The 14,260-nt window shown below is 39.6% G+C and overlaps 1 protein-coding gene across 3 annotated transcripts in view; it reads right to left on the minus strand.

The window, feature by feature from the left end:
* rbms3 (RNA binding motif, single stranded interacting protein) overlaps window positions 1-14,260 on the minus strand; it is a 699,194-nt gene that overhangs the window by 91,268 nt on the left and 593,666 nt on the right. For all 3 annotated transcript variants that reach the window (XM_041183426.1, XM_041183425.1, XM_041183427.1), the window contains exons 8-10: window positions 13,136-13,182; window positions 12,184-12,280; window positions 3,381-3,431 (exon numbers count right to left, since the gene is read on the minus strand). In XM_041183426.1, coding sequence (XP_041039360.1) covers window positions 3,381-3,431; window positions 12,184-12,280; window positions 13,136-13,182 — 195 coding nt within the window. The remainder of the gene's footprint in view (window positions 1-3,380; window positions 3,432-12,183; window positions 12,281-13,135; window positions 13,183-14,260) is intronic.

Here is a 14,260-nt window from a genome sequence, read left to right on the forward strand (position 1 = left end):
CTCTTCAACTGTACTTTCCTCAAGTGTGTTTGTGTGTGTGCTCATGTGAGTGAGTGCAGTAACATGATATTTCAGGGTGAGTGCTTAAATAAACAATCATGTTTCTTTATTCAAACCATGAAAAGCTTACTGCTAGGTAATCAAATTGTCCACACACCCAGAGGTTAAAAACACACACCCATCTTCCTCTCAAAAGCTTACTGATTGCAAACAGTTGGAAAGGGAATAGGGATTTCAGCAGTCCTCTCTCATTCTGTCTGTAACAGAAAAATATTTGAAAAGCATGTTTTACAGGGAGACAGTCTCTTTCAATATTTGATCTGAACTTAACACCGTGTTTGTTCTCTGTGTTTTATAGCCTTGTTCAACTTCAATGTACTGTATGTGTTGCAAGACATATCCTGCAATTTTACAGCTTTTTACCAATAACAATAGAATTCAAACCCCTTTCTGAATTACAAAGGCAACTTTACATAATGGATCTCAGCTGGGGCAGCAGTTGAGGCAAAAAAAAAATCAATCTGGCTTGCAGCTCCTAATCACTATCCTGCATCTCTGTTGGAAAGTGCAGTGTATGGATCTGGGAACAGATTAGGTTTGGACATTATGTTGTCTGTAACTGAATTCCTTCTAACGTGCAGTATCTAGGGTTCCACAATAAAAATAGCTATTTGTGTGGATGTTGCCAGTACCCATGGAACCAGAAGGTGTGTTCTGGAGGCAAGAGGAGAAAATTGAAGATGTTACAAAGTCCCTTGTGTAAACCAAGCAACTACATTTTAAAATACTGTAACCCATCCCTTCATAGCACTCATTCTCTCAGAACTTTTCAAATTGCAGAATTTATGTTACTATGCTGATATTTTTAACAACAAAGAGCTCAGACTTTAGTATTGCTTTTCATTAGCTTTCCATCAGCAAACATGATTAACTTCAGGAACCTACTGATAACGTAAACTGTCATCGTTAAAAATCCAAGAAGCCCCTGTGCCATAAATGCCATCTAATTGTAGCTTTTTAGAGGAATGCCAGATATAATCTTTTCTGCTTTCTTCTAGTAGGACCATTCTCTCAGCAGCCTTAATAATCATAATTTAAGAAGTAAATAGGGGTTACTGTTGTAACAAGTATAAAATAGCATGGTCTAGCTGCTTAAGATTTTATTTCCAAAATAACAGAGCTAGCATTGTTCAGGTGAGGGCAACTGCAAAGGAAAAATAGACTAATGAAACACAAGTTTTATGATTTTAATTGTCTCCAATAGTTCTAATTTTCTGACCCTGGACTTCTTCTGTTGATGTGATTCTGTAATCGGTGGACAACCTTTATTTAGCATATTTCATTCTAAAGGTTATTTTCACAAGCAATCCTTTTACTGGCTCAATTCAGCAAAACTGAAAAAAAAATCCTTGATAGCTGCATTCCTTACAATCGCACATTGGTACTGGCAGCCCCCTTGACTGAGAGAGAGTAGAGCAAACAGACATGGAAATGAAACAGGTTAAAAGTTGGTTACAAAACAGAGTTACCTAACCAGGTGCTGAATAAACTACACTATAAATGGTGTATCAATGTGCACAGAATGGAGAAAATGATTCTGACTTTTTAAAAGATTTCTTTGATTGTTTCCTACAGAACTATAATTTTTCTTCTTGTATAATATTGCAGAGTTCCAACAAATTTATCACTGAGTCACACGTGGAGATACGAGGAATGTCAATTAAAAGCTTGCAAAGAAGTAGATTTTCAGGAACATCTCAGAGAAAGGATGCAGATAGGCAGAGAGGTTCACTGAGGAAATTCCTGAACCTTGAAATGGACAAGAAGCCCGCCACATGAAGCAGATGAAAGGTTACTTAAATATGTTGTTCATGATACTATGTCTATTGGAGGGGTCGAATGCAATTTTCAAGTACAAATGGGTGGAGTGTGCACCTGTAATTCCCTGTTCATTTGTACTTGATGCTCAGCGGCCTAACCAGAAAATCTCAATTTTTTTGTATCGTAGAACCACAGAAAGAATCCTGGACCATTCCTGGCCCATCTGGGATTTTTGCCCAGGATCACCTCTCTCCTCACATGGCCCCAGGTTTTTTGTGGAAGCTGTTTAATTTCCTAGAAGTGGCATGCTGCAGCAGGGTGCCTCGAACTTGTCAGTGGTACTTTAAATGAGGCTGGGCCTCAAAAGCCCTTGGGTTTCATGCCAGGAAGAACAAACAGGTGAGTGATACTGCTGCTTTGCCCGCTTTGTGCCTCTTTCCAGAGAAAGTCAAGGGTCGTGCCCATGACACATGGCTACCCTCCCCCTGCCCTCACCCATTGTCTGTGAAGAAATCCTAAAATGGAATCCATTCTCTGATGAGTCTGCTTGTGTTCCAAAATTGCCCAGTTTACTCTGCTGGGCAGAAATAGAATTTGGCTGCACGACCTAAAACACTGCAGGGTTATTGGACCGTCGACTGTCACGATGGAGGAAGCCAGTGATGCAAAAAGGCACTGCTGCCTGCAAGAGCAGACAGAGCATTTGGTTGCTTTTATTCAACAGCTCTGTTGAATTCAACCATTTAACATTTCAAACTCAAATTGGAAAAGAAACAATTAGCACAGTGTGTGTGTAACAGTGAATTGCAGTATCCTCATTGAGGAGAGAATTTCAGCTTTAAATAAACTGTTCTGTCAAATTATACTACCAGTTCCAACTGTTAAAAATATTCATTTATTTGTGATTCTTCTTTGTAGCAGCCACTTGATTTTGGAGGCTTCTAGGTGCAATTAAATGTCTATTACCCTTTGGTTCTGAATACTCATTACACATTTTGCCATCCATCTTTTTACAATCACGAACCTTCAACAGCAGTAGGCAGACAATAAATGCACAAAACTGTGGAATATTGCCTAATTCTCCTTAATAATTTGATTTATAAACAATAAAATTGTTAAGCTTCATGCCTGAAATTGTTAATTGGCCACTTAAGAACCTCAATAGGTCTAAGGGTGGGCAGTCTGCCTGACATTTTACCCGCACCACCACCAGCCTACCAACCCCCCCTAATATGGGGGACAGGTGGGAGTGGATGGCAAGGTGGCTTGTTGACAAAATACTTTATTTTAAGTGACCCACACCTTCAAATATGCTAGCAAGGGGCTGTATTCACACAGGAAATTGAGGGAGGGGGGCTGTTGGTGAACGGGGAGGAAAAGCAGAAAATATAGTTATTGTATAGCTAACTACATATAGATCTATGGTATGAATGTTATTGAATTCATGGAACAGACCCCTGTTGGGCAATCTGTGCTATCTGCATCTTATACAAGTTGAAGACATCTTGCTGCAATTCAAAGAACTTATTAAAATTACGAAAAGGTTTGGAATAACTTACGGCTGGTTGCATAACATATGGTTGATGAGGCATCCATGATGTACTCTGGACCTGTGTGGAAAATAAACCTAATTAGCAAAGTAAATTGAGAGTGAAATTATTGGATCAAGGACTCTAGTGCATCAATATTCATTCATTTAACACAGAGGATTGCGTGGACCTCTTGCTCAAAAGAATAGACCTCTTAAGTTGGTTGAACATTGGAAATGCATTTATAAATTGGGATCAGTGGCATGTTAACAAGTTAGTGCTTTTGCTTTCTTTATACTGTAGAATTACATCAAGAAAAAACAGAGCAACAAACACCTCCACATGCACGTGGGAAAGTCTACCAAGTGCAACAATGTGGAAATCACATTGCTGTCCTTTATGAGCATAGATATTCTACTTTAACAATCCTTTTGTCTGAAAGCTAGTAAGAACATAAGAAAAAGGAGCAGGAGTAGGCAATTCAGCACTTCAAGCCTGCTTTGCCTCTCAGTAAGATCACAGCTGATCTCTACCTCGTCCACCTTCCATATTATCCCCTTGTCCCTTGATTCCCATTGCCTTTGTCTTAAATATACTCAATGCCTGAGCATCCACAGCTCTGAGGTAGAGAATCCCAGATTCACAAACCTTTGAGTGAAGAAATTTCTCCTCATCTCAGGTGATCCCTGGGTTCTTGGTTCTCCAGGAAAGGGAACATTTTCCCAGCATCTACCCTGTCAAGTCCCTTAAGAGTCTTACATGTTTCAATAAAATCACATCTCATTCTTCTAGATTCCAAGGAATAGGTCTGTTCGACTTAATCCCTCCTCATAGGAAAATGCTCCTATCCAAGGAATCAGTCTAGAGAACCTTTGTGCAAATATATTCTTCCTTTGTTAAGGAGATCAAGACTTTTTAAAATTTATTCACAGATGTGGGCTTCACTGCCTGGGCCAACATTTATTGCCCATCCCTAGTGCCCTTGAGAAGGTGATGGTGGGCTGCCTTCTTGAACCGCTGCAGTCCATGTGGTGTAGGCACACCCACAGTGCTGTTAGGAAGGCAGTTCCAGGATTTTGACCAAGCATATGGTCTCACCAAGGCCCTTTATAACTGCAATAAGGCTTATTTACTCTTATCAATCCCCATTTATAATAAAGGCTGGCACACCATTTGCTTTCCTAATTGTTTGCTGTACGTGCATATTAACTTCCTGTGATTTATGTACGAAGACACCTAGGACCCCCTAAATGCCAACATTTCCCAGTCTCTCACCATTTAAAAATATTCTGCTTGTCTATTTTTCATTCAAGGTGGACACTTCACATTTCTTCACGTTAGATTCCGCCTGCACCCTTCACACCCACTCACCTAACCTGTCTATGTCCCTTTGCAGCTTCTTTGAATCCTTCTTACAACTTACATTCCTATCTAGCTTTGTAACATCAGCAAACTTGGATACATTACACTCAGTCCCGTCATCGGTACAGATTCTAAATAGCTGTAGCCCAAGCACTCATCCTTGCATACCCTGCTAGTTATAGCCTGCTAACCTGAAAATGACCTGTTTATTCAAACTCCCTATCCATTAACCAATCCTTAATCCATGCAAATATATTACTCACAATCCAATGAGCCTTGAGTTTGTGCAATAATTTTGTGTGGCATCTTATCGAATGCTTTTTGAAAACCCAAATATACTAATCCACTGGTTTCCCTTATCCATTCTGCTAGATACAACTATAAAAAACTGTTAAACATGAATTTCTTTTCATAAATCCATGTTGAACCTGCTCAATTCTATTATGATATTCTAAGTGCCCTGTAATTACATCTCTAATAATAAATTCTAAAATCTTTTCTTTTCCTGATGTCAGACTAACTGGCTTGTAGTTCTCTGCATTTTCTTTCCCTCTTTTCTTGAAAAACGGGGTTACTTTTGCTATATTCCAATCCATGGGGACCATTTAAGAATCTAGGGAATTCTGGAAGATCAAAACCAATGCAACACTATCAATGTAGCCATCTCTTTTAAAACCATTGGGTGTAAGCCATTAGGTCCAGGAGATTTGTTGGCTTTTAGTCCCATTAATTTCTCCACTACTGTCTTAGTTCATGGAGACCTGTCTCCTCGCCTTGCCACACGCTTGCAGGGTGCATTTCTAATGGTGAGAGGTGCCCATGGTCCTTTGTGAATTATGGCTAATTAATTCTTTATTAATACTAATTTCTGCAAGTTTCTCATTCTCACTTGACTCTTAGTTCACTACTTCCAGTTTGTTTATTTTTTGTCTTATACCGTGAAGGCAATTACAAAGGGATGGATTTTTGTGAAGGAGATGGGAAGCATGAGTTGGCAAAGTTCTCAAATCCACAAACCTGTCTCCATTAAAGAGGCCCCTGCCCACCATTTATGCGTTATAGGGAGGCAGAGGCAGGATATATCAACAGAAGCAGTTAAAGCAGATGACCAGATTTTTTTTTTCAAGATGACTTCATTAAGAATGCTTGGTTTAGCTCCAAGAATGGCCAATGTGCTTAGCTCTCACCAGGCAATGTTGATATGGCTGAGAGGGCAACTTTTTCCGATTGACATCTTTATTACCTTGTAATAACCTAATCTTTCTTCGATGTTGGTTTTTCAATGCCTGTGTGTTTATTTATATAAGAATAAGAGACGTGAAGTACATGAAAGCTTCTGCCATCGATACCAGGCTGTGAGTGATTGGCAGGTTTTCAGAAAGTAATGGGGGCAATATATTTCAAAAGGAATGCTGAATGGTTGTTTTTTTCCCCTCTGATTCCTGACTTGGGACTAAAGTTCCCCTGTAGTTCATGACTCCTCTGAGAATCTGTGAAGCATGTCTTCTAACAAACAGAACCAACCCCATCAAAATTGTGGGGTGGTTTGAAATGCCCAACCCCATAATGGAGCTGGCAAGGGTGGGAGTGCTACATTTGGGCTGGCTACCTGCACCCTAGCCAATGCTGGTGAAAATTGTCAGATATGAGAATAGGGTACAGAATCCCGGAATCGGGTATCCCAGAATTTTTAAAGACCTTCTGACTAGGCTCAATTCCATGAAAATACAGGCCAAAGAATTTGTTTAATATCTCTACAATTTCCTTAATCTCTATTATCATTTCTCCAGTCTCTGTCTGTAAGGGATCCATGCTTACTTTCACTAATCTCTCCCTTTTTTACATACCTATAAAAGCTTTCACAATCTGTTTTTATGTCTCTTACCAGTTGCTCTCACATTCTATTTTCTATCAATTTCTTTGCCATTCTTTGCTGAATTCTAACATCAATCCAATTCCCAGATTTCCTTTTTGGCAACATTATTAGTATTTTCTTTTAATCTAATACTATCCTTAACTTCTCTTGTTGGACACATTTCCTGTGGTGCCTTTTTTTTCTTAAGGGAATGTATACTCGTTGCAGATTATGAATTATGTCCTTAAATATTTTTCATGGCTTATCTACCACCATATTTTAATCTAATTTCTCAAGTTATCTTAGCCAACTCGCTCCTCATTCCTATGGGCCGAATTTTACGGCCCTGTTGCAGCAAGAAAAATTCACCAGTGGGAGAGGCCATAAAATTCCACCCTATGTAGTTTGCTTTAGTCAGACTGAAGACCCTAGATTTGAACTGAATTAAATAATTCTCAAACTCTGTAAAAGATTCTATCATATTATAATCACTCTTTTCAAGAAGCTCTTTTACTACAAGATTATTAATTATACTTGGCCCATTGCACAATGAAAGATTTAAAATAGCCTGTGTCCTAGTATTTTAGTTCAGTAGTGCTAATTGTTGAGCAGTTTTATGTTCCCTTCTGAATCTAGAAATGGGATTGAACTTGTCTAAGTTTATTTCACAAAGAATCAAGAGAAAGGAGACATTTATTCAATGAGTCTTGGATTGCACTTGAGTCCAGGACCCAAAGATGAAAAGACATTGGATCAGCTAGAGAATACAATATTTAAGTCAGCACCAGATCAGCAATCAGTTGGTCTGACTGAACATACTTGAGATACTTTAACACGTGATGGGGTAACAACAGCTCACCAGTGATGCTGAAAGAGCAGGGAACCGATCTTTTAAGCCTGTGAAGCACCAGAAAGTAAATCAAAGGCACAAAAGGTATGTACAACAGTGGCAAACTTTTAATAATTCAGCTCGAGTTGATTCACATTGACTCAGTATAGTTCAGGTCACCCAGATCCAAGAGAGATCTTTGAGAGTGGCAGGGGGCGGTCAGGGTTCAGGGTGGAGAAGCACTAGAAATCAGACTATTAGGATCAAATGTCTGAGTTGTAAGGCATGATTGGAGAAAAGTACATTCCAGCCTCAAAAGGAGGCATCTGAGAGATTATGTTAGCCATGTACGTAAAACAATAAATGGAGCTGAAACTTCCGAGAAGTGGCTATCACTATTGGATCACTCTGCTCCAATTTACTTACTTTGCACTGGAACTCCTCAGGCTTCCAAACCGGGCCTTCTCAGAATTGTGGATTGCAGAGTCCTCCTCTGTAGTGCAGGAGCGTCGGGAAAATCAAGAATTGCCCTCTTTTTATAGTACCAGCTGCCATTTTACGTTAAGTTTTAAATGTCCCAAAGTCACTTTAGAAGCAATGGAGAGAAGTGTGTAAGGTAAGATGGGATAGGGAGGGGGCAGTCAGGGTCTGCTTGGAAGGTTGTGGTGTAGTCAGGGGTTAGTCGGGTCAGAGTGTAGTTTGGGGGCATCAGGGGCTGGTCGGATTGGGAGAAGTCAGATGCTCAGGGCAGTCGTTAGATCGATAATTAGTTGGGGGGTCAGGAGGGTAGTTGAGAGGGGGACCAGGGTAGACAGTGGTCAGTGGGTATTCGGGTAGGGGGTAATTGGGTTGGGGATTATTTTGGGAGGGTCGGGGATAGTCGAGGGGTAGTCAGGGGGGCTGGTTGGAGGATCAAGGACTTAGTCATGTCAGGGGGGCTAGTCGGGGGGGCAGGATGTAGTCACTGGGGAGTCAGTGGTATAGTTATACAGGAGTTAGTACTGGTTTTAATCCTTCTAACTTTTCCTAGGTAACTATCGTGTTAAGTAAATTGGAACCATCCAAAGTCTCCAACTTTACCGCAGAGGGTTCCAGATACAAGAAATTTCCCATTGGAAGTCCAAACTCCCTGGGCAATTCCCATGGGGACTTCCAAGGGGTCCCTCAAAGAATCTTGGGGTCGGGGCGGGGGGGATGCGGGGGCTACCTCCAGGGTACGACCATCCAAAGATCAGAAGTTCTGGGCCATGGTAAAGAAAAAGGAAACCTGGAAAATTAGTTTAAATTGAATTGAAAGAGGAGGACAAGGAGTCAAAAGTTCAAACTAGTCATGGGTCAATTTAGGATTGATAAAGAATGATCATTACATGAAATGGACTTCCAGATTGAAAAGTGGAGGCAGAAACCCCAGAATCATTTATGAACCAACTGGATGCACTAATGGGGTTAAATTAGGATGGATTTAATTTTTGGATGGATGATTGAAATCACTGGTAATTATCTCATGAATTTATGGTCTGTTCTTGTCTGGTTCAAGTGACCAGATACAATTGCATTATAGCTGCTTATATAGTAACATCTCTATCCTGAATGCAGTGTTGTTCCCAGGTGAGCCACTTCTATCCTCCTTTTGCCAGATCTCAGCCAATTTGTTATTTTTTGAACAGGAGCCCATGCATGTCAAATAATATTGCATTCATAGGGGAAAAGCAAAAGCAATTATTGAAGGCAACTTTGTATTATAACAGCAAGCCCAAATATCTTTTCATTTTACATAAATGGTTGGATCACTGTACGAATGCTTACTGTGCTCATCTGAAATGCCTGTCTCCTATTTTCACAGTTAACTTGATACAAGATTGAGTATTCATACAACAAAATCACTTACAGCAATTTTCAAATTGTTCCATTCATGTACTGTGTTATGTGTGTAGCTTGGCTACAAGCAAACTGTATCAATCTTTGCCCACCTTCATCACTGCAATAGTATACCTTATTATGCAAGTAGAATGAACTGACCAAGTTAATTTTCCATGCTGACTTAAATGTTTATTAGGTTCTCAGATTAATATAACAGAAAAATTGACATTTACATACTGACAGTGCAGAGACATAAACAGTGTCATTCATTGTGCAATGATAAGGCTAAACAGAAATACTGAGCATGAATTTGTGCAAGATTCTTGCTCTCACTCTAGCTATTGCAGAAACCCAGCAGAAATGGCATAAGAACATAAGAAATAGGAGCCGCAGAAGGCTAGAGCCTGCTCCACCATTCAGTAAGATCATGGCTGATCAGATTGCCGCCTTAACTCCACTTTCCTGCCCATCCACCATAACCCTCAACTCCCTTATCGATCAAAAATCTGTCTAATTCAGCCATCTGCTGTTTATGCCATTTCTCCACGGTCCTCACCTAAGTTCTGCCATGGTTGTACTAAGATCAAAAACCTTTGCATAAACTGCAGGTGATTATCATGAAGAATTGGTAACATTTTCCTTTCTGTTTGCTTCAACATTTAATCCCAATATCTCAGGTGCTGTGCCAAATCAGGGTGAATTTCCAATTATGCAGCAAACTGTTTGGGTGAAATTTGCACCCTGGCTATCCTGTGTTAAAATGGGAATTTTAGAATTGGAGAGCAGGCCCTAGGTTCTGAAGCTTGTGCCTGATCATTTGCACATTGTATGACGTGGTCCAGTCATTAAGAATTCAGTTTGGTTACAATCTATTCTGAAATCAACTTAATAATTTTCTGATCCCATTAAGAGAGAAATTCTTAAATGTTAAGGTAAGTTGATCAGTGATGATGATAACACCTGAGTTTATACTATTACTGATTCCAGTTTAGAAGGTTTCACACATTAACAAAATCTGTCATGAAAGGCACCCCACCACCCCCACACCCTGCCCCCCAAATGTTACTCCTTAGATTCTAGAGGCTTTACTTGAACCTTCCCACAGCTTCAGGCTCCAGGAATAAACTATATTTTGTCTGTGATTTGAGTGTGTTTCAGGGTGGATGTACTATCAAAATGAATAAATTATTGCTGCATTTGTTTTGAGATAAAATTGTATTTCATGATGTAAAGGTAATTTATGCACATAAATAAAGCTTTATCTCTTCCCCTCCTCCACGCCACTTATAATGTATATTGGCTAAATAATGTATATGTGATGGAGGGGCAGTTGCACAATTCATACTGTCAGGTGCTGTCAAAATTAGAATTTAACCCAACAGCGAAATCTACAGAACTTGATGATCACCTTTATAAAAGGGCTGTGCGACTAAAAACTAATGCTTCAATGAGCCATTCATACTGCAGTTTGGTGTGAGGGTAGATTGCATGTAAGATGTTTGCAAGTCTTGTGCTGCAACAGATCATTCAGATCTGCAGCAGAATGTATATGCCAACATGTGGGAATGGAGGTAGGTCACAGTACCATCTACCGGCCATGTTCCTGAAGGTCAGATTGGATGCAATGGGTAGTTTGTTAACCCAATTAAATGGCCAGTTAAAGCCATTGATCAGGTGCCGATTGAAGTTTTCCAGTCAGCTTTCAGACTCCCCCATTGCATCAGGAGCAAGGCACATGCCTGGAGGAGGCCTCCCAGCAGCAGACTGGGGAGCCAGGGCGCCAAGATCACTTTGAGACCCCCTCCATCCCTGCAGCATCCATACTTACCCAGCCACAGCTGCAACCACAGGTCACCCAATTTGTGTGAAGGAGGCCGGTGAGGGAGGTTGGGGATGGTGATCTGGAGGTTGGGGCCATTTTTAATTTCAAATATTTTAAATGTATTGAGAGGATGGTCCCTAGATGGCGGCACCTGCTGTCTTTTCCTCTCTTTCAGTACTGGAGGGCCTCCTTTTAACCAGCCAGCATCAAGTGCCTGCCTGCTATCTTTAATTGGGCTGCGAGCGTGCCCACCAACTGGCCTATCTTGCAAGAATCGCTGTTGGGTAACTGCTCATGACACTGTGGGGGGTCGGAACTCTATTTGACCCTGACATCAGGATCCCAACCCCAAACTGAAAATCCTGCCCCTCTTCTATAATAGCAATAATTAAAAGGAGCTAGAACATTGATACCATAAAGACAGAAACACTACCCAGCAGTAATGCAGTAAGGTCCCCTAATTTTAAAATGTTTTTGATCTTTCTATTGTACTGAGAATTTCAAGTTTCTGCAAACTTTGGAAAAGGACTCAACGAGAAACTCTCAAACTTTCAAATTACTGTGGAATTATCCGATCATGGTGAGCTGTATAATGTGAAAACTATCAAAGTGAATAGGCATCAACACCAACCAGAAAGGTGGAGGGATAGAGTGGTGACAAAATAGCTGCTTGCTGAGTTGTAGAAGCTGTAGTTCACCAATGAAGACCAATAACTTGGGGGTGCTTACCCAAGATCAGACAAGGGAACCTATAGGGATTCGAAACATGAGAGATGGAACTTGAAGTTCCATCCCCCAAGGGAATCTGTAGAATGGCCCTCACACTGAATAAAGCACCATAGGGGAGTCAAATAAAGCTTATGAATGACAAGATGACAATAAATATGAAAGAAGAATGTTTTGGACCTCAGCTCCAGCATAACCAACTTCTCCTTGTAGACCTCCTTCCAAATCACTCCAAGTAGTCAAAAAGTAATCAGTTTGCATGCATTAAATCACCTTCCAGAAACAAAAAAATATATAAAAATTGGATGTAGTCAGTGTTTGGTTAATGACTAACAGAATAATGAGAAAAAATAAAGAGCAGTGGAACATTCACCCCTACCTGATATGTTGATACAGGAGAAGCAGCAATGAAAGGTGTGATAGATGTCTGTGCAATCATACGATTTGTTGCAATACTGTATGGTGAAGAATAAAAACTGTAGGAAGTAAGCACAATATTAGTATAAGAAAAAAAAAATTCCAGACAAAAACCACAGCTGGCATCATTCCCTTTCCAATTGCTACAATGTACTGTGTTTCTGAACAGCCAGGTCCATGAGGAACACATTTACAATGGTTCATTGTGAAATTATACAGATCAAACGTTGAGCAATCCTGACTGCTCAAACTTAAAAATATCCATTAGACAATGTTTGACTGTGAAGTTGTTTGCCAACAGGTGTCTTAGAGGACACTATTGTCCTCTCTGCTATATGTATGTAGATAAACATGTTCCCATGTACACAAGTGTGCTCTGGGTATAGTTGCACTTTGATGTTTCTATTGTCACTAGTTTCCTTGCCAAAACCTGCTGCCCATCTATTACCCACAGTAGAAAAATACCAGACTTAAAATGGATTTTCCTCATTCTTGGCAGCCCACCCTAAAATAGTTCAGTTAAGCCTGTTCAAATATGTTTTTATATAAATACATATTTTATGTATAGAATTTGTATTAATTTTATTATACAAAAACATTCTAGAGTAGTGGCCAACTGTAAAAGCAGAGATGCAGAATATATTACTACTGTTCTGCAGTTAAAATGTGTTATGGTAATTACTCCTAGACTGTTATAAGAGGCAGCAAGAATTGTGGAATTGCATTACTACCATGCAGTTTATAAATGTTACTACTCTGACTAAAGCACAGGTCTGCAACATAAATGCTTTAATGTCAGCATGTGGCTCTGTGTTACATTTGGAATGGCATTTATGGAAGGTGGTGGTAATCTGAGGTGCTTCTAAACACCAATAATTTATAAGAAGCTAGCACACATCTCAGAAAATACTCACCCGTTCTGCATAGCAGCGGTCGGATCATAGGTTAAAGCCATTCCAGTCTAAAGAAAAGGAATGGTAACAATTGTTAAATAATGAGTTCTTAAAAAACTGTATATTGACACCAACTAAACTATTGTTATTTATCTCATACCTTCTAAATCGCAGTTACTATCATATTAAATTGATCATGTTTTGTAGGTACATAGAAATGTCTATAGTTCTATTAATTTAAAAGGTGTATACAAGCCCATTTATTTGGAGTTGCCTGGAATTAATTGTTTATACTAAGATTTTTAAGTTATTTAAAAGGAAGCTATCTTCATAAATTAGTGTTTGGCAAGCATTTCTTTTGGCCATAATGGGGAGAACCAGGAATACTGCAGCAGTTCAAGAAGGCGGCTCACCACTACCTTCTCAGGGCAATCAGGAATGGGCAATAAACGCTGGCCTAGCCAGCGACGCCCACATCCTGCAAATGAATAAAAAGAACATCATTTTCACTGTGACGTACAAGCAACACAATAACCTCTTCCAATAAGATATATGTTGTTGTTTCATGCTAGGAACAAATGATGGAAGGTTGGATAATATGATTTTTCCTGAAGGTAATGCTTTTATAGGGAAATCCAATATCAAATAAGTGAATGAATTCAATATCAAATCAGTCACCAAACTGTACTTTTACCTCTGCTTTGTGCTATGAATACTAAACTGATGGTAGGTTTTGTCGATCCTGGCAGATGTTTTATTATTTTATGTTTTGCTGTTAAAGCAGCTCGCATGTCCAAGTGACAAGGATTTTTGTTTAATTTCTGAATAGTTTCCTTAGTTACAAAAAAACGAGTAGGTCAGGAATCCTTTCTTAAATGTGGAAAGGAGTCAGTTTGCATAAATTCCTTTATGGAGCATTAAGCCCATTGGGCAGTAACCAGCTGGTTATGATACATAATTAAGCCCATTTGTATTTTTCTGGTTTCCAGCAGAGGTAAGTTAAACCATACAATGGAACATAATATGTAATAATGAAAATACACCAGCTAAACAACCAGAAACCAGTCACTTCATTTTTGTTAAATTTATACTGACAGCAGTAGAAAGAGGGTGGCAAACCGAACCACACCATTGCACAAGACAAAT

The sequence above is a fragment of the Carcharodon carcharias genome, chromosome 3 (assembly GCF_017639515.1).
Source record: "Carcharodon carcharias isolate sCarCar2 chromosome 3, sCarCar2.pri, whole genome shotgun sequence".
NCBI lineage: Eukaryota > Metazoa > Chordata > Chondrichthyes > Lamniformes > Lamnidae > Carcharodon > Carcharodon carcharias.